Source organism: Phocoena phocoena, chromosome 3 (assembly GCF_963924675.1).
Source record: "Phocoena phocoena chromosome 3, mPhoPho1.1, whole genome shotgun sequence".
In the NCBI taxonomy this organism is placed as follows: domain Eukaryota; kingdom Metazoa; phylum Chordata; class Mammalia; order Artiodactyla; family Phocoenidae; genus Phocoena; species Phocoena phocoena.
In genome coordinates, this window is record NC_089221.1 from 171,292,914 (window position 1) to 171,314,475 (window position 21,562).

General features: G+C 56.9%; 2 protein-coding genes across 2 annotated transcripts; both read left to right on the forward strand.

The window, feature by feature from the left end:
* The first annotated feature begins 9,797 nt into the window (after positions 1–9,797).
* HMG20B (high mobility group 20B) lies at positions 9,798–14,221 on the forward strand. Its single transcript, XM_065873863.1, has 9 exons — positions 9,798–9,842; positions 10,123–10,178; positions 10,665–10,773; positions 11,261–11,464; positions 12,089–12,209; positions 12,554–12,600; positions 12,881–12,953; positions 13,179–13,394; positions 14,010–14,221. The coding sequence occupies exons 2-9, from the start codon at positions 10,141–10,143 to the stop codon at positions 14,219–14,221; spliced, it is 1,020 nt and encodes a 339-aa protein (XP_065729935.1). The 5' UTR covers positions 9,798–9,842; positions 10,123–10,140.
* A 3,889-nt stretch (positions 14,222–18,110) lies between these two features.
* GIPC3 (GIPC PDZ domain containing family member 3) lies at positions 18,111–21,562 on the forward strand. The gene is made up of 6 exons (XM_065874775.1): positions 18,111–18,353; positions 19,116–19,301; positions 19,416–19,596; positions 20,805–20,917; positions 21,198–21,279; positions 21,411–21,562. Exons 1-6 carry the CDS (start codon positions 18,111–18,113, stop codon positions 21,560–21,562), a joined length of 957 nt encoding a protein of 318 aa, XP_065730847.1.

The window sequence follows — 21,562 nt, forward strand, 5'->3', positions numbered from 1 at the left end:
GGCGGCGCTCCGGGCTCGGCCCGTCCGTCCGGCGCCGGCAGACGGGACCCCCGGCCCGGGCTGCCCGCGCCCCGCTCTCCCTGCTTCGCAGTCCTCTCCCGGCCCGCCCGCCCCGCCGGCCCCGCCGAGCGCTTTTGCGGCGACAAAGCCTGTGGACCCGAGACTAGCTCGGGCGGGGCGGGGAATCCCGGGAGCGGCGTCCGCATCCGCCAATCGGGGCCGCGGGCCAGGGACGGAAAGCCAATCATCACGAAGAGAGGCGTGGTCGCGGGGTTAGCCCGGCCTCGACGCCCGGCACCGACGGGGTCCTAGCGCCCGACGATTTCACAGTGGTTTGCGGACCCCTCCCACGGAGGTGGGGGGCGACTCCAAGGGCACCCCTAATCACATCCCCGTCTCCAAGCCCGCCTGCAAATCTCAGCCTGCCTGCAAATTTACGAGGCCTGCCTGCTGGAGGCCGGGGCAGACGGGGTGAGTTCGGGGCGTGGGTGGGTGGAAGAGAGGTCTGAGTCCGACCTCGCCTCTCTTGGGGCCCGGTGATTTCCCGACGCGGAGAGACCCAATCGGATGCAGAGAGGACGCATTGGTTCTAATTATTTAGTTATTAACGATAATAATGGGGATAATCAGAATTCTAACACCAGCTGGTATTTAATGAGCGCTGACTGTGCGAAGCGCCCCACGTGGATTTTCTCATCCCAACAGAGCAGGAGGCGGGGCAAACCTCCGATTTCACAGGCGACAAACCCGCCCAGAGAGGGGACGCAGGTGCTCTGGGGCGCACAGTGAGTCAAGTGCATGCGACTCTGAGGCCTGTGCTCTGAACCCCTCCCCATCCTCCTTCCAACAGCCCTCCCACGATTGGGTCACCACGCAAGCAGTTTCAAGTTCCTCCAAGCGTAGGGTGCAGCTCCCCCGGCCTCCGGGCCTCCAACAGCAGTGGAGGCCTGCACTCCACTGCACTCTGGAGCCAGAGTCACGGGATCCAGCCCCAGCCCCACCCCCTCCTAGCTCTTCCGGCTGGGACGAATCCATTTCGTGGGGCCTCAGTCTCCCGAGCTCTAGAATGGGTATATGTTTAAAAGGATATAAGCTTTATCTTTTTTTTTTTTTTGGCCTCACCGCGCGGCAGGTAGGACCTTAATTCCCTGACCAGGGATGGAACCCGCGCCCCCTGCAGTGGAAGCGAGGAGTCTTAACCACTGAACCAGCAGGGAAGTCCTTTAAGCGTTCTCTCAATATTCTCAGCCAGAAAGGCTTTCCAGCACCCTCTCCTACCCCCTCGGTTATTACTCCGGGTTCCACAGTGTCCTGGGCTGCCCCCATCACAACCCTGACACCTCCTCCTTTCCCTGCCCCAATTGTAACTGTCTCCCCCACTGGACCATGATCCCTGTGAAGGCAGGAACCAGGTCCCTCTTAGTCACTGCGTTGTCCCCAGCGATGCCTGGCACATAGTAGGAACTCAAGAAACATCTGTCAAACGACTGAATGGTGGACATACAGGCAGAGAATCAGAAATGCAGACAGAAATTGGGAAATAGAGGGGAACCCACTTATAAACTTGAAGCCCAGGCAGCCCAAGGGGTGCCTGGCCCAGACGCCCACACGGACGCAGACCACCCGCAATTCTTTCATGAAAAGGAGCCTGAAAAACTGGTGTGGATGGGGAATAGTGACTCCAAGAGATACAGCCTGGCAGGGGAAGAAAGGAGATACGGGGTAGACCCAGATCTTTGATAAATGGATTAGGAGAGATAAGAACCACAAGTCTTTCCTCCCTGCTGGGTATGCTCCCCTTCAATGATTTCTCCGAAGGAAATGGAAGACGACTTTTAAAATTACTAGCCTAGGGACTCCCCTGGTAGTCCAGTGGCTGAGACTCTGCGGAGTTCCCAGTGCAGGAAGCCCAGGTTCGATCCCTGGTCAGGGAACTAGATCCCACATGCTGCAACTAAGAGTTCGCATGCTGCAACTAAAAATAGATCCTGCATACCGCAACTAAGACTCAGTGCAGCCAAATAAATATTAAAAAAAAATACTAGGCTAAGCTTTTTATTTGCATTCCTCCTCTCCTTTCACCCCTCAACACTTCACACCCATTTTTTAAAAAGTCTTTATTGAACTTGTTACAATATTGCTTCTGTTCTTTTTTTAAATATATATAAACGTATTTATTTTTGGCTGCGCTGGGTCTTTGTTGCTGCGTGCGGGCTTTCTCTAGTTGCGGCGAGCGGGGGCTACTCTTCGTTGCGGTGCGCGGGCTTCTCATTGTGGTGGCTTCTCTTGTTGTGGAGCACGGGCTCTAGGCGCGCAGGCTTCAGTAGTTGCGGCACGTGGGCTCAGTAGTTGCGGCTCGCAGGCTCTAGAGCACAGGCTCAGTAGCTGTGGCGCACGGGCTTAGTTGCTCCGCGGCATGTGGGATCTTCCCGGACCAGGGCATGAACCTGTGTCGCCTGCATTGGCAGGTGGATTCTTAACCCCTGCGCCACCAGGGAAGTCGCCACACCCATTTTACAGATGAGAAAACTGAGGCTCAGACAGACGTCCCTTGCCAGAGGGCAAGCAGCTAACAAGAGGCGGATTCAAGTTTCCAACTGAGCTCCCTGTGACTTCCAATACCTTTGAGTTATTTATTCACTGGCAGGAGACAGCCCACCTGGAGGGAAAGGTGGCTCAGTTTTCCCTCTTATCCGCCTCCTGTGTGGGTCAGGAACACAAGACGTCATCCCCGCAGCCCCTTGGGGCAGATGCAGCAGGGGAACGAGGGGATGTTTGGCAGAGGCACCAGCACATCTCTGATCTCTGGGTCCTTGCGCTGTTAGAGTCAGCTAGTATTTCCTGGCCTTGACTCTGAGGGGAAGGCAGGAACAAAGCTGATTCTGACGCTGGGGGAGCCAGGGAGCTGCCTCCGGGGCATCATCATTCATTTATTCATGAACTCATTCATTCAGTGGATCTGGTCTCAGGCTGAGCAATTGTGGACCCCCAAAGCTCCTGAAGCCCCTAGTCTTAAGGTGGGGGGGGCGGAGCCACACCCTCCGAGCCCCCCGTGGTCAGTGCTGGGGCTGGAAGAATCAGACCAAAAAGGGTGATTAAGTGGCAGAGGAGTTGGGACGTTACCCCCAGGTCACTGGAGCCACAGTAGAGTTTTTAGAAGTGGGGAGGGTCAGATAAAAAGTCTGTGGGGGTGAGGGTGAGGGCGGTTTATTCCAAAGCAGGCCTCAGCTGCATGGGTGGGACACCAGTGGAGGGCATACGTGACCGGAATAAGAGGCAGACTTGCTGGGAAGATCAGAGAAGGCCATTGCCTAGGGGAAGGAATGACAGGAAGGAGAGATAAATGCCCAGCCCTCAGAGAAGGACAGACAGGCTTGTGGTCAGGAGAGATCTGATCTGGACATCCTTTGATGCCCCCAGAGCATCCCCAGCCCCCTCAGATGCGCCAGAACCGCGTCTCCCCTCCTCCCAGCTGGAGATCAGATGTCCGGTGGCCGCTGTCCAGCCTCAGGAGAGGTGCTTGCTTTGATCTTCTTCTGACCCAGGTCAAAATGGGGGGTGGGGGGGCACTCAGAGAGGGAGGGTTCGGATGGAGGCTCAGAAGAAATTTCCTTAGATCCCTGGGTGGCTGTGCAGAGCCCACAGCCAAGACCAAACCAAGGCAGTTTCATGCAAGCCACTCAGTTTCCCTTTCTGTGAAATGGAGGTGAGAGTAGCAACTCTGAACAGAGTTCTTGGGAGGTCTTAGGGAGATCAGACAGGTAAAGAACTTCTTGGGCCCTAGAACAGGGTTTCTCAAGCTGGCCAGTATTGACAGTTGGCCCTGGATTGTTCTCTGTGGTGAGGGCTGGCCTGGGCATTGCAGCATCTCTGGTCCCCACCCACCCCCCGCCCCAGTCGTGAAAACCAAAATTGTCTCTAGACATCGGGGGAGGGGGGGCAGGGGAGGGGGCGAATTGCCCCCAGGTGGGAACCACTGCAGTAGAAAATTCTCTGTAACACGGGCTTCGGTCTCCGTGGACAAGACTAGCCAATGCTTGTCTGTCCTTCTGTCCTACCCTGAGGGCTGGGCATTTCTCTCTCCTTCCTGCGTCATCCCTACCCCTAGGCAGGGCCTTCGCTGATCTTTCTGAGCACTATGCCGTGAATTATTAAACTCCTTACATCCTTCCAACGATCTCAAAAAGGCAGACATGGTTATTATCCTACTTCACAGAGGGAGCAAACTGAGGTGCAGAGAGTTTTGATAAATTGCCCAAGTCACACAGCTGGGGCTCAGCGCCACCTCCCTGAGCTCCTGAGGGTCCAGCAGCAGTGGGGGTGCCCCCTCCTCAGAGGTCTGAGACCCCTGTCTCCACACCCCTTCGTTCCGGCAGCTGATACCTCTGTGTTTCCCTTTTGCCTTCTCGGCCCTTGGATGCCAATGAAAGCAATCCCCTGTATTAAATTCACTCTGTAAAAAAGCCTGAGCAGGGCTGATATATCCTGGGAGTGCCAACAACACCCTGATCCTTCCTGGGGGTGGAGAGAAGTTGAACCACCCTATGCTGGCAAATAAGCACTAAAAACATAAAGGGGGGACTTCCCTGGCGGTCCAGTGGTTAAGACTCTGACTTCCAACTCAGGGGGAGCAGGTTCAATCCCTGGTCGGGGAGCTGAGATCCCACATGCCTTGCGGCCAAAAAACCAAAACATAAAACAGAAGCAATATTGTAACAAATTCAATAAAGACTTTAAAAATGGTCCACATCAAAAAAATCTTAAAAAAAACAAACAGGGCTTCCCTGGTGGCGCAGTGGTTGAGAGTCGGCCTGCCGATGCAGGGGACACGGGTTCGTGCCCTGGCCCGGGAAGATCCCACATGCCGCGGAGCGGCTGGGCTCATGAGCCATGGCCACTGAGCCTGTGCGTCCGGAGGCTGTGCTCTGCAGCGGGAGAGGCCACAACAGTGAGAGGCCCGCGTACTGCAAAAAAAAAAAAAAAAAAAAAAAAAAAAAACAAACAAAAATGTAAATGGGGGACTTCCCTGGCGGTCCAGTGGTTAAGACTCCGTGCTCCCAATTCAGGAGGTACAGGGTCGACCCCCGGTCCTGGTCGGGGAACTAAGGTCCCACATGAGCACGGCATGGCCAAAAAAAAAATAAAAATAAAAAAATAAACGGGAGGCACCACACCCCAGTAATTTCATGTCTTCCTACCTACCCTGGAAAAGCCAACCAGGGACATCAGACAGCAGGTTGAGAACGTTTGAAGCAGGGGCTGCAATACAGTCATATCGAGAAAAACCAGAACCTGCGTCAGCCAGGGCTCATTAAACAGGCGGTGATGCGGTCCTGCTGTGGAATGTTACCCAGCACCAGAGGGAACGAGGCACTGCTCTGGACCTCACATAAAAACCACTGCGAGAAAGGCTATGAACTCTCAGTTTGCAGGGGATGTCCACAGCATCATGGCCATGTGATCCCAAAAAGCAAGATGTGAGCTCACATTCCCTATAGGAATACATTCACACTCGTGTGTGTGTGTGTGTGTGTGTGTGTGTGCGCGCGCACGCACGTGTTGTGTGTTTTTGTTAAATTAATTTATTTATTTGGCTGTGCAGGGTCTTAGTTGTGGCACACGGGATCTTCGTTGCCACACACGGGATCTTTGGTTGGGGCATGTGGGACCTAGTTCCCTGACCAGGGATCGAACCCGGGCCCCCTGCATTGGTAGCATGGAGTCTTAACCACTGGACGGCCAGGGAAGTCCTGCACGTGTTGTGTTTTGCACTGTGTCCCCCCAACATTCCTAGGTGAAAGTCCTAACCCCCAGGACCTCAGAATGTGACCTTATTTGGAGATAGAGTCCCTGCATATGTAATGATGTAATGACGAGTCACAGCTGGAGCACAGTGGGCCCTAGTACTATATGACCGGTGACCTTAGAAAAAGGGGAAATTTGGACACAGACACATACGCACAGGGAACGTCACGTGCGCATGAAGGCAGAGATGCCGTGATGCTTCTACAAGTCAAGGCGCGCCGCAGATTGCCAGGGACCCCCGGAAGCTGGGAGAGCACACAGAGCATGGGACAGACTCACGGCCTCAGAAGGAACCAGTCCTGACCAAGCCCTTGATCTTGGACTTCTGGCCCCCAGAACTGTAGCCCTAGGAGACTCATAGCGTGCGTGCGTGCGTGTCTAGGAGAAGTTTTGCTAAGAAATGTGACAAGCTGACAATGGAGAGCATGGTGGAGGTACGGTGGCCTTCATACACTACTTTAATTTTGTACAAATGAAATGAATTTGCACATTATTTGCATAATAAAATTAATTTTGTAAACAAAGACATTGAAGCCATCCTTAACAGATCTCATATTTCTAGAACCACAAATCGGGATACTCTTCCTGATTTCATACTTTAAAAATTTCCAAATGGAGCATAGAAATGAACGCAAAGAAACTAGCATGAAATTATATGACATTAGACAGCTAGAGTTCCTGGTTTTACTGAGAGCTAGGACTTGAGAGAACTTTCTTGCTAAGAAAAACCTATTTATAATTTGGGGGCAAAAGGATCTGCTTTTAGATAAACGTATGAAGGATGTAAAGTCAAACAGCAGAAATGCTACTTCTTACATGTTGCTTGTTGGGGGGTGGTGTGTGTCTGGATTGCATGCATTGGACTGAATGCAATGCAGTTTGGACTCAAGACACTTTTGTTTTTTCTAGAAAATACCCACACAGCAAGGAATTTGTCTCGATGCCAAAGAGCTCCAAACTTCTTTCAAAATCAACCTCAATAGGGACTTCCCTGGTGGCACAGTGGTTAAGAATCCACCTGCCAATGCAGGGCACACGGGTTCGAGACCTAGTTCGGGAAGATCCCACATGCCGTGGAGCAACTAAGCCCATGCGCCACAACTACTGAGCCCGCGAGCCACAGCTACTGAGCCCACGTGCCACAACTACTGAAGAGAATCCACCGCAATGAGAAGCCCGCACACTGCAACGAAGAGTAGCCCCTGCTCGCCACAACTACAGAAAGCCCGCGCAGCAACAAGGACCCAATGCAGCAAAAAATAAATAAAATAAATTTTAAAAAATCAACCTCAATAAATTGGAATGTTGGGATTGACATACACACTACTATTTATAAAACAGATAACTAATGACCTACTGTATAGCACAGGGAACTCTACTCAATCCTCTGTAATGGCCTATATGGGGAAAGAATCTAAAAAAGAATGCCTATATGTATATGTATAACAGATTCACTTTGCTGTACACCTGAAACTAATACAACATTGTAAATCAACTCTACTCCAATAAAAATTTTAAAAATCAACCTCAAAACCTTTCATTTCTCTTCAATACACAGGAAGACCCCTAAATTCCTTGTGTGGTACCTTGGGAGTGGAAGGACAGTTTCTATGCCAACACCAGCCTTGTCAATCAAGCCAAAGAGGCGGGGCTAGGAGGGTAGGTCTTCCCCTGTCTTCTAGCTTGGAATTCTCACCTAGATATTGATAGTTTCTAACACAGCAGAGAGGCAAGCGAGAGTGGGAAGTGCCACATCGGATGAAGCAACAGAGCAGGGTGTGGAATCTGGGTCTGTCAAGATCCCGGGGAACTACTCATCTTCCTCAGCCCTGGGCTGGCTCTTCGAAATACAGGTTCACTGGGATTTAATTCACACACCAGATAATGCACCCATTTAAAGTGTACAGTTGCGTGGGTTTTAGTATATTTAAAGAGTTATGCAACCATCACCGCAGTATAATTTTGGAACATTTTGAGCACCGCCAAAAGAAACCCCGTGCCCATTAGCAATTACTCTCCATTGCCCCTCCCCAGTAATTCTCTAGCCCCAGGCAACCACTAATCCACTTCCTGTCTCTCTGGCTTTGCTGGTTCTGGACAATTCACATAAATGGAATCATACACTGTGTGGGCTTTTGTGATGGCATCTTTCATTGAGCCTAATGTTTTCAAGGCTTATCCTTGTTGTAGCATAAATCAGCAATTTATTCCTTTTTATGGCCAGTGATATTCTATCGGATGGACGGACCACAGCATTTATCTGTTCATCAACTGATAGACGTTTGGGTTGTTTCCGCTTTTTAAAAAATTTTTTTAAATTTTTATTTATTTGGCTGTGTTGGGTCTTGGTTGCGGCAGCCATGCTCCTTAGTTGCGGCTCGCCGGCTCCTTAGTTGTGGCATGCATGTGGGATCTAGTTCCCTGACCAGGGATCGAACCCTGGCCCCCGGCATTGGGAGCACAGGGTCTTAACCACTGCGCCACCAGGGAAGTCCCTGTTTCCACTTTTGCACTAGTGTGAATCTTGCTACTGTGAACATTCATGTACAAGTGTCTTTGTGGACGTATGTTTTCAATTCTCTTGGGTATATCCCTAGGAGTGCAATGGATGGATCGCATGGTAACTCCATGGTTTGTTTTTTTAACCTTTTGAGGAACTGCCAGACTGTTTGCCAAAGCTCCTGCACCTGCCTGTTAGAAATTTACATGATTCATTTATTTGTTTATTCAACATATATGTATGGAGAGTACCTGTGGGCACTGTTCTGGGTGCTGGGAATATAGCATTGCGCAAACAGGCAGCTCACAGGGAGCAAACGAACATATGGAGAAAAGATAAGACGAGGTGGGGTACAAGCCTGGGAAAGTCTCACTGAAAAGGGGGCCATTTAATCTGGGGGAAGGGCACTCCAGGTGGAAGAAAGCGCGAGTGCAAAGGCCCAGAGGTGGGAATGAATGAAATGTAGGTATCTGAGGAACATCGAGGTAGCCGGTGCTGAGTGAGGAGGAAAGTGCAGGGAGGTGAGAGCCGGAAGGTGATGTCGGCATATTGTTTAGGTTCTAATGGGCCATCATGAGCACCCAGTAACCACAACTAGCATCCTGGGGTCAGAGGCAACCCCAGTCCAGGCTGTAAGAAGACCAGGCTGCTGCCTGGGGATCCCCAAGATCCCAGGGCAGAGTCTCCATCTTCACGAGGTCCTTGCAATTTTCCTGTCCACACCACCTTTTCCTAAATGCTTCCAGCCCAGCTCCCGGTCTCATCCTCGCAGCATCCCAGCCTCCTGGTCCTGAACACCGTGCAAAATATCCATTGCACAGGAGAGAAAGCAGAGGCCCCTTCACAGGAAGGAGAGTAGCCCCTGCATCCAAAGGCCCCCGGCTCAGAGCAGGGCGGGGCACGGCGGGGGCGTCGGGGGGCTACAAGTCTTGTCAATAAACGGGAAATTTCCCCTCCAGGTTTGCTAAGAACAGGTCCCCACCTTGCCGTAGGGTAAGGGGCTGCTCCGAAAGACCTTAATCCCTCCCCTAGCAACCTGCCGCCGACCCAGGGTAACTAGGGCGGGGCTCAACTCGGAGTCACAGGTCCCCGGATCCTGCAGGGGCGGGGAGTCTCGCCTTCAGAGGGGGAGGAGGAGTCCGCGCCGCGCCTACCGGCCCTTTAAGAAGCTACTCCTTGCGATGCTTCAAAGCATCCTGATTGGTCCCGAGAGCGGCCGAGCGCAGCCGACCTGATTGGTCCCGAGAGCCGCCGAGCGCAGCCGAACTTGACGCACCCGCCCGCAGCGTTCCCTACTTACCTCCCACGCGGCTCAGCGGCCGCCCCAGCCAATCACCAACGGGCGCGCCGACCCTCATCTGCATGGTCACGCCCCAGGGGAAGGGCATACCCAATCCGACCGCTCGCCGAACCGTCATTAGCATGCCAGGGGCGGGACAGGGCGGGGCGGACGGCAGGGGTGGGCGGCAGGGGCGGGCTCGGGGAGGTTGGTTGGAGCGTCGTAGCAGCCGAGAGGTCCGGGAAAGTTTCTTTAGAGGTGAAAACAGCCGCGGAACTCGGGGCCCTGCGAGGCGGCGGGGGCACGGGGGTCCAGGGACCGGTGCGGGGCCCTTCCCGGGCCGGGGGGGTGCGGACCCGGGCCTCCTGGGGGGGCGATTGCCCAACAAAGGATCCTTGGGGCACCCGCCCTCGAGGGCCTCCCCGCCCCCGGTTCCGGCCCCCCCAGGCGCCCCGGACCCGGCTTTCCGGGGCTCCCCAGCCCGGCCCCGCCGTCACCGGCTTGGGCGGCCCTCATCGGCCACGCGTCTACGTTCCAGGTGCGGCCGGGAGTGGCCATGTCCCACGGTCCCAAGCAGCCCGGCGCGGCCGCCGCGTGAGTGCGACATCCCCTCCCCCCAGCCCACTCGGAGCTGCAGCCTAGCCCCCACCTCGTCCCGTTGGAGCTCCTCGACCCCCGCCCCCCCGGGTCTTGACTTCCCCGACTTGGAGCAGGCCCTCCCCCTTGGGCCCCCACGGGCTTCTCCCCCAAACCTCCGGGCTCCAGTTCCTTTCAGGGGTCCCCTACTAACCTCCCCTACTGCTCTTGCCCGAACCCTGGATCCTGACCTCCTCTGACCCCTGCTTCCTGAACTCAGGCCCCTAGCTGCCAGCGTTAGCGTCGTGGGGGCGTGGGTGGCCCTGGCGTCCAGTGGCTCTAGTCTCTCCCACGCCCCCTGTGGCCCCCCCTAGTGCTTCTGCCTCAACCCCCGGATCCTGACCCTCTCAGAGCCCTCCTCTGAGGGAGGACTCAGGGCCCTCTCTGCCAACTCCGCCGTCGGTGTTGGGGAGTGGGGGTGACCCTGGCTTCCCATGGCTCCAGGCCGGCGAGCGGCAAGGCTCCAGGACAGCATGGGGGCTTCGTGGTGGCTGTCAAGCAAGAGCGCGGCGAGGGCCCGAGGGCCGGAGAGAAGGGGTCCCACGAGGAGGAGGTGAGAGTCCCTGCACTGTGGTGGCGGCGACCCTTAGTCTTGAAGCTCCGCCCCGAACTCAATTTGAATTCGTTGTGGCTCCGCCCACGGTCCAGATTTCCCTCCAGATGCTGAGGCCCCGCCCCGTGCCAGATACCACGCCCCAAGAGCTCCACTGCCACTCTAAGTCCAGGCCCCGCCCACTTCCCAGGGATCGAAGCCAGTACGGAAGCCACGGCCACAACGAGGCCACGCCCACAACACAAGCCAGCCGCATCCCTGGGCTGATCCTCTGTCCCCAGTACTTCTCTGATCCCTTTACCCCTGGCCAGGGGTCTCTTAACCACACTCTCCCAACCCTGAACCCTGACCAGGCCATACTTCCAGGCCTTCTGGGTCCTACCTCGTGGTTAGGCCCCGCCCAAGTCTTTTAGGGCCCCGCCCCTTCCCCTCTGGGCCCGGCCCCAGCCCTCCAGGCCCCTCCCAACGGCGAGGCTGGGTTCTGCAGCCGGTGAAGAAGCGAGGCTGGCCCAAAGGCAAGAAGCGGAAGAAAATCCTGCCGAATGGGCCCAAGGCACCTGTCACCGGCTACGTGCGCTTCCTGAACGAGCGGCGCGAGCAGATCCGGACGCGCCACCCGGACCTGCCCTTTCCTGAGATCACCAAGATGCTGGGCGCCGAGTGGAGCAAGCTGCAGCCGGCGGAGAAGCAGGTGGGGACGGCTCGGGACAACTGACCTTCCCTCACCCACTCAGATACCCACCTGCAGCCACTTACCCCAAAGGAACAGGTGTGGAGGGTCCTTCGTTCCTCCTGGACTCCAGGACCTGGAGAATTGACCACCCATTAGCTCTCTCCAGCTTGTTGAAGGGAGGGGAGAGTAGCAGTAGGCTGGAATAGACATAAAATTTAATAAACAACGTTAGACTAAAGAAGTAGGGGTGGGGGCTGGATTTCTGTTAGAAACCTTATGGTTTTTAAGTTGTGGTAATTAATTTAAAAATTGCAAAAACATCAAGGAAACGTTAGCACCAGCTTGCACCCTCTACCCTGGGATTTCAACAAGCACAATGCGTTCGGGAGGGCAGTCCAGCCTGGAGGTGGGAGCCTGCAGACATTCAGACACCAGGGAGCGGTTTATAAAGGCTGGAATTGGGATGAGGTCGGTGCGGTCAGGGAGTTGGGAGGTAGCCTGAGCAGCAGCCTGAAGGGTGGGGTTTTGTCTGGAGGGCAGTAGGTGCAGTACAGTGAGCTGACTGATGGAGACGGGGTCTTGGCCTGCGAGGGCTACCCTGCCCCTGGGCTGGGCCAAGCCTTCTCATGCTGCCCCCCCCAGCGGTACCTAGACGAGGCTGAGCGGGAGAAGCAGCAGTACATGAAGGAGCTGAGGGCGTACCAGCAGTCGGAAGCCTACAAGATGTGCACAGAGAAGATCCAGGAAAAGAAGATCAAGAAAGGTGCGAAGGGCCCCAGCCCCCAGGCAGCTGAGTGCCTGCTCTGAGATAGGTGACACAGGCAGACCAACCTACCCCCTCCAAAAGGCTCTCACGGTCCCGTGGGAGTGAGACACACATAACCAGGCAGTTGTGAGTGAATAGGGCTGGTCAGCGCCGAGATTGGGCACACACAGATGCGGGGGTGGGGGGAGGGGCCAGGTGGGGATCTTGACCCAGGATGAGTAGGGCTGACTAGGGGAGGGGAATGATGGTGTTCCAGGCAGGGGGAACAGCACGTGCAGAGCAAAGCGTGGGGTCCGAGGAGACCTGGGAGGCTCACCCTGCCCTCCTCCCTCCCCCACCAGAGGACTCCAGCTCCGGGCTCATGAATACCCTTTTGAATGGACACAAGGTAAGCTCCCCTCCTCCATGGAGGACACCTGGGCAAGAAAGGTCTGGAGGTACTTAGACCTCTGGGTGAGTGAGGACCGTCGCTCCTGGGATGAAGTGAGCGCCTGGTCCAGATGTGTGCAAGCAGAGGCTGGACAGCCACACAATGGGAAGGCTGTAAAATGGACTCTGACCCAGGTGGCCCGAGGAGACCCTCCCAAGCTTAGGGGATGTCCCCGAGGGGGTGTGGCTGCCCTCCCACCCCCTCCCAAAAATATTGCCACCTTGTCCTGTCGTCCCAGGGTGGAGACTGTGACGGCTTCTCCACTTTCGACGTCCCCATCTTCACGGAAGAGTTCTTGGACCAAAACAAAGGTGAGCGCTGACCACAGGTTCTTGGAGCAAGTGTTGGGCCCAGAGGGCGCCAAGGGGGTAGGCAGTGGGTGCCTTCCTCCCCTGCCCCCGTAGACCAGAGAGCTGCGGTGTGCGGCTGGAGGCAGAGCAGTGACGGAAGGCCTGGCGTGAGGCACAGCGAGGGGCAAAGCGCGGCTGAGGGAAGGCAGGGAAGCGCCAGAATCTGACCCGGCTCCCCGCCTACAGCGCGGGAGGCGGAGCTGCGGCGCCTGCGGAAGATGAACGTGGCCTTCGAGGAGCAGAACGCGGTGCTGCAGAGGCACACGCAGAGCATGAGCAGCGCGCGCGAGCGCCTGGAGCAGGAGCTGGCGCTGGAGGAGCGGCGGACACTGGCGCTGCAGCAGCAGCTCCACGCGGTGCGCCAGGCGCTCACCGCCAGCTTCGCCTCGCTGCCGGTGCCGGGTGCGGAGGCCCCGCCCCCAACCACCCTAGCCCCGCTCCTCCCACCCCCGCGAGTCCCGCCCCGCTAACTCCGCCCTCGACTACTTCGGGCTCCGACCGGGCTAACGCGAGTCCCGCCCCCTCTGGCTCACCCCCTCACCAGTCTCTTCACAAACCCTCACCTCCCTCCCCTTCGCCACGCCCCTGCGGACCCCGCTCCCGGCTACCCGAGCCCCTCCTGCCCCGCTGCCCGACCTTGCTGCGCCAGCGCAGCCCACGCTGGCCCTCGCGCCCCGCCTCTGACCCCTCCCCTCGTGCCAGTCTTCCGCGTTCTTTCCTCAGCTGAGCTGGGCCAACTTCCCCTCCCCCACTAGCCCACGCATCCCCCGCCATCACGACGCCGCCCTCTCCAACTTGCTTCGTCTGACCCCTGCCACAGCTGACCTTGATTTCCCCGGGTCCAGCCACCCTGACCGCGCCCGCCCGGCCCCACTGAAGTGCGCCCCTGACCCTCTCCCCAGGACCCCGCGCTTACAGACCCCCACTCTCTGACCTCTGCTTCGGTGGAGACCCCACCGCGGTGACTCCTCCGCTGGGCTCGGCTGACGGGTCCCCCCCCCCCCCCCCCCCCCGCAGGCACAGGCGAGACGCCCACGCTCAGCACCCTGGACTTCTACATGGCGCGGCTGCACGGTGCCATAGAGCGCGACCCCGCGCAGCACGAGAAGCTCATCGTCCGCATCAAGGAGATCCTGGCCCAGGTCGCCAGGTGTGTGCCCCAGCCGGTCTGCCCCCAGGCCCGTTCAGCCCAGCTGGGGCTGCCTTGCGTAGGGGCTGCCTCAGGCTAGACCTTCGCTGGCGGGACCCAGCGAAATAGACTAGCTTTAGGTCTCCAGCGGGGTTTCTGGGGTCTGTGGGCGCTGCCCAGTGGGATCTGGCTGCCGGCTCTTTTTCGGAGGGCACAGCCCATGTGGGATCTATTAGGTGGGGCTGGTTTGATGCAGGTGGCTAATGGCCTAGCCCCTGGGGGCGCTGATTCGGCCTGGTACTCTGTTACGACTCTGGTGAATCATCCAGCACTCCCTTGGCCCAGGGAACCCGAGCTTCCCCAAAGCTTCGGGGTGGGTTTTTCTGGGTGGCTCCCAGCTGCCCAGGATAGGTGGGATCAACTCCAGGCCCCCCACCCTGGCATCTGAAGGAGCAGAGAAGGATGGCCTCTAGGGTACCCAGGAAGGGGGTGGGGTTGAGAGATGATGGGGGTCCCCCCTCACAGATCTCCTCCCTTCTGTCACAGTGAGCATCTATGAGGGTGTCTGCTGCCCCATGATCCAGAGAAGACCAAGCCCTGGTCACGGCCCCTCCCCCACCCCCACCCCATGGAGGAGGGGTGTGGGTCCATCCTTTGGGGCCAGGCCCAGTCCTGCACCTTGGGGGCTCCAGCCCCCCTAAAATTAAATTTCTACAGCATCCCTCTAGCTATCAGTCTCCCCAGCACCCCAACCCAGAAAAATCGCCCACCACGCACAGTGCACAGAACCCCATGGCCCCAGGGCCCAGCGAGGCCTGCTCGACCCACAGGGCACGTCACACTACACGGATGTGGGAACAGCACGCGTGGACAGCGTGACCCGGGACAGGAGGAGACCCGCAGCCGCTCATCCGCCCAGTGTGGGGAGAGTTACACACCCTACACCGGCTCTCCAGGACCAGTCCCTGGACACAGGGCAGAGAAAACCCACACCTGACACACTGGGACTCCTGCCTGGCAGGTGCCACCCTAAGTGCCCACACAGCCAGGCATGCCGCAGGGACACACTCCGGGTGGGGCCCTCTACCCCAGAATGGGGGGGCTGGTACTGACCACCCTACCCTCATCCAGCTGAGGGGCCCCCGTGGAGGGGGCCCCTTTGCCACTGCTCAATTGGACTTTTTAAATAAAAATGGAATTTGAATTTCAAGCTTGTGCCTGTGTGTCTTTTGGAGGGAAACAGGCCAGGACCCTCTGTTGGGGTCCTAAGCCTACTCTCCCCGGCCCCTGGCAACCAGAAATCCATTTTCTTTTTTCTTTTTCTTTTGGGGGGGGCCACACCACGTGGCATGTGGGATCTTAGTTCCCCGACCAGGGGTGGAACCCATGCCCCCTGCATTGGAAGCCCGGAGCCTTAACCACTAGACCACTAGGGAAGTCCCACGAATCCACTTTCTGTCTCTGGATCTACCTGTTCTGGACATTTCATATAAACGGAATCACATGCTGCGTGTCCTTCTGTGTCCGGCTTCTCTCACTGAGCATTGTGTTCTCAAAGTTCATCCCCATTGTAGTGTATGTCAGTGCTTCATTCCTTCTTCTGGCTGAATAATATTCCATTGTGTGGATGGCCCACGTTTTGTTTATCCAGCATCTGTTGATGGCCATTCGGGTTGTTCCCACCTTTTGGTTGCTGTGAATCGTACTGCTGAGAACATGCATGTACAGGTTTTTGTTTGAACACCTGCCCTCACTTCTGGGTCAATCCTGAGAAGCAGACTTGCTGGGTCAGATGGCAATTCTATGCTTAACTTACTGGGGAACTCTCTCAGAGACTTCAGCCTTTAATGGAATGTTTGGGGCAGCTTAAAAATTCTGGGGAGTAATTTGACAAGCACTGATGTTACCGGTTGAATTTTGTCCCCTCCAAAGAAAATCTTGAAGCCCTAACCCCCAGAACCTCAAAATGTGACCGTATTTGGCAATAGGGTCACTGCAGATATGATTAGTTAAGATGAGGTCATGGAGTGGGACGGCCTCTAATCCAATATGACTAATGTCCTTATAAGAAGATAAAGATTTGGACACAGCCGCAGAGAGGAGACAGCCACGTGACAACGGAGGCAGACACAAGCAAAGCACGCCTCCAAGGGAATGCCAAGGATGACCAGACACCAACAGAAGCCAGGAGGGGCAGGAAGGATGCCACCCAGGGTGTCAGAGGAGCTTGGTCTTGCAGCTTTCTAGCCTCCAGAACTGTGAAGAGAGTAAATTTCTGTTGTTCATGAGCCAGCCAGTTGGTGGTACTTTGTTACGGTTGTCCCAGGAGACTCGAAAAAAACGATACTGTCAACACACCCACGTCCAAGCGTGTGCTCCCTCCTCTCACGCCCTCCCTGGCTCCGTACCCTCATCCCAAATTTGGAGTTTACCATTCCTGGGCAGGTCTTTACCTACTTTTAGCACAAAAGGATGTCTTCCCACAAGAGTACCATCTTGACGGATTTTTTTTTTTTGGTTCGTTTTCTATAGGTTCGAAAGTAGACGCCTCTGTGGTTTCTAGTTTAATCACGAAGTTGTGCAACCACCAGCCCAACTTAATTCCAGGACATTTTCATCACCCCCAAAACAAACCCCCCCCTCCCATTAGCCATCACTCCCCATCCTCCCCTCCCCCAGCCCCAGGCAACCACGAATCCACTTTCTGTCTCCATGGATTTGCCTGTTCTGGACACTTCATCTAAACGGCATCACACGCTATGTGGCCTTTGTAATCTGGCTTCTTTCAATGAGCATGATGTTTCCAAGGTTCATCTGTGCTATAGCGTGTATCCCATTTTGCATTTAAAGTTTTTAAACTTTACATAAATTTTCTTACATCGTCCAAAGCCTTCTGCAACTTGCCTGTTTTCATCAATGCTTGGTTTCTGAGATTCATCCAAGGCAAAAGGCCTCTCTTTGGAGCTGCTATATGGCATTCCACTGCTGTTTATTGAGCCAACCATCGTTCCTGTTGGTGATGCCTAGATGCTGTGCTCCCAGGGGATTCTGAGAGACGCCTCCTGGTGCCCAGAACTTCCTTCTTTATCTGTAACCCAGTGTGCCCACTGTGTGCCAGGATACGGCAGGGGATGAAAGAGACCAGAACTCCTGCCCTCCTGAAACTGACATCCCAGTTGAGGAGACAGAGGAAACACAAGATGAATAAATAAACTATCTGCTATGTCAGGTCATGCTCAGTGCTAGGGAGGAAAAAAGCCAGAAAGAGAGATTGGGAGGTGGTGATAGGAGGTGACAGCTGAGCCAGGAGCCGAAGGAGGTGAGGGAGTGAACCACTTGGAGATCTGGGAGAAGATGTTCCAAGTGTAGGGGCACAGCCTGTGCAAAGTCCCTGGGGCAGGATAGTGCTTGGTGTGTTGAATGAACAGCAAGAGGTCCGTGTGTCTGGAGCAGAGTGAGCAAGGGGGAGAGAGGGAGGTGGGGAGGGCAGGCAGGGGACGGGGCAGGTTGTGCAGGGCCTTGTGCACGGAGGGGAGGACTTGAGTTTTTACCCCGAGGGAGGTGGGAGCCCTGGAGGGCTGTGGGCAGAGGATGGACACGTTGTGGCTCAGTTTATACCAGGGTAAGCGTCCTCCCCACCTCTTATGGTTGTTGCAAGGATTAAATGAGTGTGCCCAGCAGAGAGCAAGCACCCGGGCACCCACGGCTGCCCCATCCTTATTTGTGATCCTTATTTTTCCCGCTCCCCGGAGAGTTCACAGCTGGCCCTGGCAAGGCCGGCACACCTGGGGCCAGCCCCCCCCGCCCCCCTGCCCTCCCCCCCCACACCCCCGCACTCCGCGGTGTCGCCTTCCCGGGAGGCTCGGGTTCCCGGATCCCCTTACCCCGGCGGCTCGGCTGTCGCTCCTTGGGCCGGGGGAGGGGAGGCTGCAGGAAGCGGCGGATCCGGCGGCTGTGGCCGTGGCCCCGGTGGCCGAGCTCCTCCTGCCATGGAGACCACAGCGGTCCGCGAGGCCCGGGGGGCCGAGGCCCCACGCCTGCCCGCGCCCCCGCCCTCGCCCGCCGAGCCCCCGGCTGCGTCCCCCACCCCGGCCGCGCCCCGAGCCCGCCCGCGCCTCATCTTCCGCACGCAGCTGGCTCACGGCAGCCCCACGGGCAAGATCGAGGGCTTCACCAACGTCCGCGAGCTTTACGCCAAGATCGCCGAGGCCTTCGGGATCGCGCCCACCGAGGTGAGGCCCCCGGACCCCCAGCACCCGAGGCCCACCGGCTGACCGGGGGTAGGGGTGGACCCTGGACGCCGGGACTGGGGCCCCAGAACGCCCATCTTCGGATGGAGGGGACCCGATCTCCGGATCTCAGAGACGCACCTCTCAGATCCTGGGGTGTCCGTACCCGGTGGACCCCCTGCGCAAAACATGCGCACGTCTTAGGGTTAACGGATGCCTAGTTCGTCCAGGAAAACACTGGGCTGACCCAGCTAGGAGTGGACCCCAGCTCTCAGGGAAGCGCCTATGTTTCCTGGGCGCGGCTGCGGGGCTCTGGTTCCAGGCAGCCCCCTTTCAGGTGAGAAGTCCGAGGCCGCGGGGGGTCAGGGGCTGGGTTGTAAGTGCGCCTCGCAGCCCCGAGGGGGCGCCAGCAGATTTAGAACAGTTTTAAAAGATCGGGGGTGACAGGGCAACGAAGGGTTAAAAGGGGAAGTCTGGGGGGGGTGGGAGAGGGGGCGTCCTCCTGCCCTAAGTCTCCTTCTCACCCTGCTCCCCATTCTGGGGGTCCCAGTCTCCTCGCCTCCCACCCCATTCTGAGAGGATCCCATACTCTGCCATTACACGTGACTGCGATCCTGGTAGGGGATGACTGGGGTCAGTTTCGTGCCTCTTTGCGCGCGGTTTCCCTATCAGGCCCCTGAGCCCAACTCCCGGTTGTTCTGCGCAGACGGTGGGGGATGAATGAGGTCTGTCATTAATTTTGGGTTCCCCCTCCCCTCGGGACAGATCTTATTCTGCACCCTAAACAGCCACAAAGTGGACATGCAGAAACTCCTAGGCGGCCAGATAGGGTTGGAGGACTTTATCTTTGCCCACGTGCGCGGCGAGACCAAAGAGGTGGAGGTCACTAAGACCGAGGACGCCCTGGGACTGACCATCACTGACAACGGGGCTGGCTATGCCTTCATCAAGGTGCCCGTGGGGGCGGGTGGCTTCCCGGGTGCCCCTCTCTGCCCCTCTCTGGTGTGAACAGGACCTGGGAGGGGCCGCTGGGGTGGCCCTGGGAGTGACTCTGGGTCCCTGCAGAGGATCAAGGAAGGCAGCATCATCAACCGGGTCGAGGCAGTGTGCGTGGGCGACAGCATTGAGGCCATCAACGACCACTCAATCGTGGGCTGCCGCCACTACGAGGTCGCCAAGATGCTCCGGGAGCTGCCCAAGTCGCAGCCTTTCACCCTGCGCCTGGTTCAGCCCAAGAGAGCTTTCGGTGAGGGCCACCTGGGGCCCAGGGGGCAGGCTGGTGGGGGGCGGCGGGGAAGCTCTTCCAGAAATTGGTCCTCTGCATGCACCGGGTGGCAAAGGGCGGGGGCATGGGACAGGATGGAAGGTTCTAGGTGCCTCTGGTGACAGGACAGGGAGCTTCTGGCACTGTATGAGGAACAGGAGGGTCATTTCTAGATTGTCATAGAGTTGGTCTGGGCATGGGGGTCGGGGGAGGCTTGGGAAGATTGGGAAAGGATGAGGAGGTATCTGGATCTATTTTGTAGCTGGTCTGGGAGCTTTTAAAGTACTGCTATGAGGCTCTGGTGAGTTCTTGAAAGTGACTCTCAAAGGGAGCTCTAGAATGCAGCTTTTCAAAGAGAAGTCTGTGACTGGTCCATGGATGAGATAAGGAGGTCCCCGTCGAAGAAGGATTCTTCACCTCAGCACTATTCACATCTGGGGCTGGATGATTGTTGTGGGGCGGTCTTGGGCACTGTCAGGTTCGACCTAACAGGTGCCAGTGTCTCCCCTGAGTTGTAACAATCAAAAGCGTCTCTAGGTATTGTCAATGTCACGGTGGGGGGGGGGGGGGAGGCGGTGGCAAAATCACACTCCTCCCCCCACCCCCGCCCCCCGTGCCAGCTGGGTTGAGAACCTTGATCTAGAATGTAGATCACCTTGTTTAGTTCAGCAGACAATCGTTTTCCGTAAGTAGACTTTCTCAAGGAAGGAAGCAGGATGCTAATTTCCATTCTGGCACAGCCCTCTTATCTCATCATGGACTGGCCCTTTGAGTCACCCTGTCCCAGAACAAGAGGTTCTAAAGGTGCCCTGGCCCATCTGGAGGGAGGTCCCTGGAGAGTGCGACAGGATGGGGTCCTAGATCTGCCCTGGAGCAGGACAGTGAACTCTGAGAGCCGTGAGCAGGTTAGGAAGAGCCAATTCTAGAGCAAGGAGCTTTCTAGATTGATCCTCTGGGCACAAAGAGAATCTTAAGCAGTCTCTTCTAGAGAAAGTCATGTTGAGAGGAGGAGGGAAATTTGAGGGAAGAAAGGATTCTCAAGTATGGTCCCTGAGGATTCACCCATGGACATAAGGAGGACTTTGAACGGTAGGAATGTTCTAGAAAGGCTCAGCTGGTGGCTTCTGAGTGTTTAGGAAGATATGGATCTGCCCAGAACACATGCACCTCCTCCACTCTGTCCCCTCCAGATATGATCGGCCAGAGGAGCCGGAGCAGCAAATGCCCCACGGAGGCAAAAGTCAGCAGTGGGAGGGAGACCCTGCGGCTTCGGTCTGGGGGGGCCGCCACTGTGGAGGAAGTGGTGAGTGGAGGGGAGAAGGGTGGACATCAGGGTCTCTTGCACCTAGAGTTCTATCGCTGACTCAGCATGACCTTGGGTAAGACCCTTTCCTTTGCCCAGCCTCAGTTTCGCTACCTGCAAAGTGGGCCCTTGTCAGTCAGGGCAGTAATGGTGGGAGCAGAAGCATTGACTAATGTGTGGTCCCAGTCTGCTGTCACCTAAGGAGTGGGGGACTGGGGAGGGGGCTGGGCCGGAGTGATCCCAGGCTTCTGACCCTCTGCTTTGCTCCCTACGACCCCAGCCTAGTGAATTTGAGGAGGAGGCATCTCGGAAGGTGGATGACCTGCTGGAGAGCTACATGGGCATTCGGGACCCAGAGCTGGGTAAGGGGCCAGGGTAAGCCGGGTGGACCCTGGGGGGAGGACAGCCCATGGGGAGGAGGCAAGGGTCCCAGGGGAAGCTGGCGTCCCCCCAGGGAGCGCCCTCACCCACTTCCCCTCGGCTCGGCCTGCAGCGTCCACCATGGTGGAGACGTCCAAGAAGACAGTGAGTGTCCAGGAGTTTGCACGCCATTTAGACTCCGTTTTGGGCGAGTTCGCCTTCCCGGACGAGTTTGTGGTGGAGGTGTGGGCCGCCATCGGCGAGGCCAGGGAGGCCTGTGGCTAG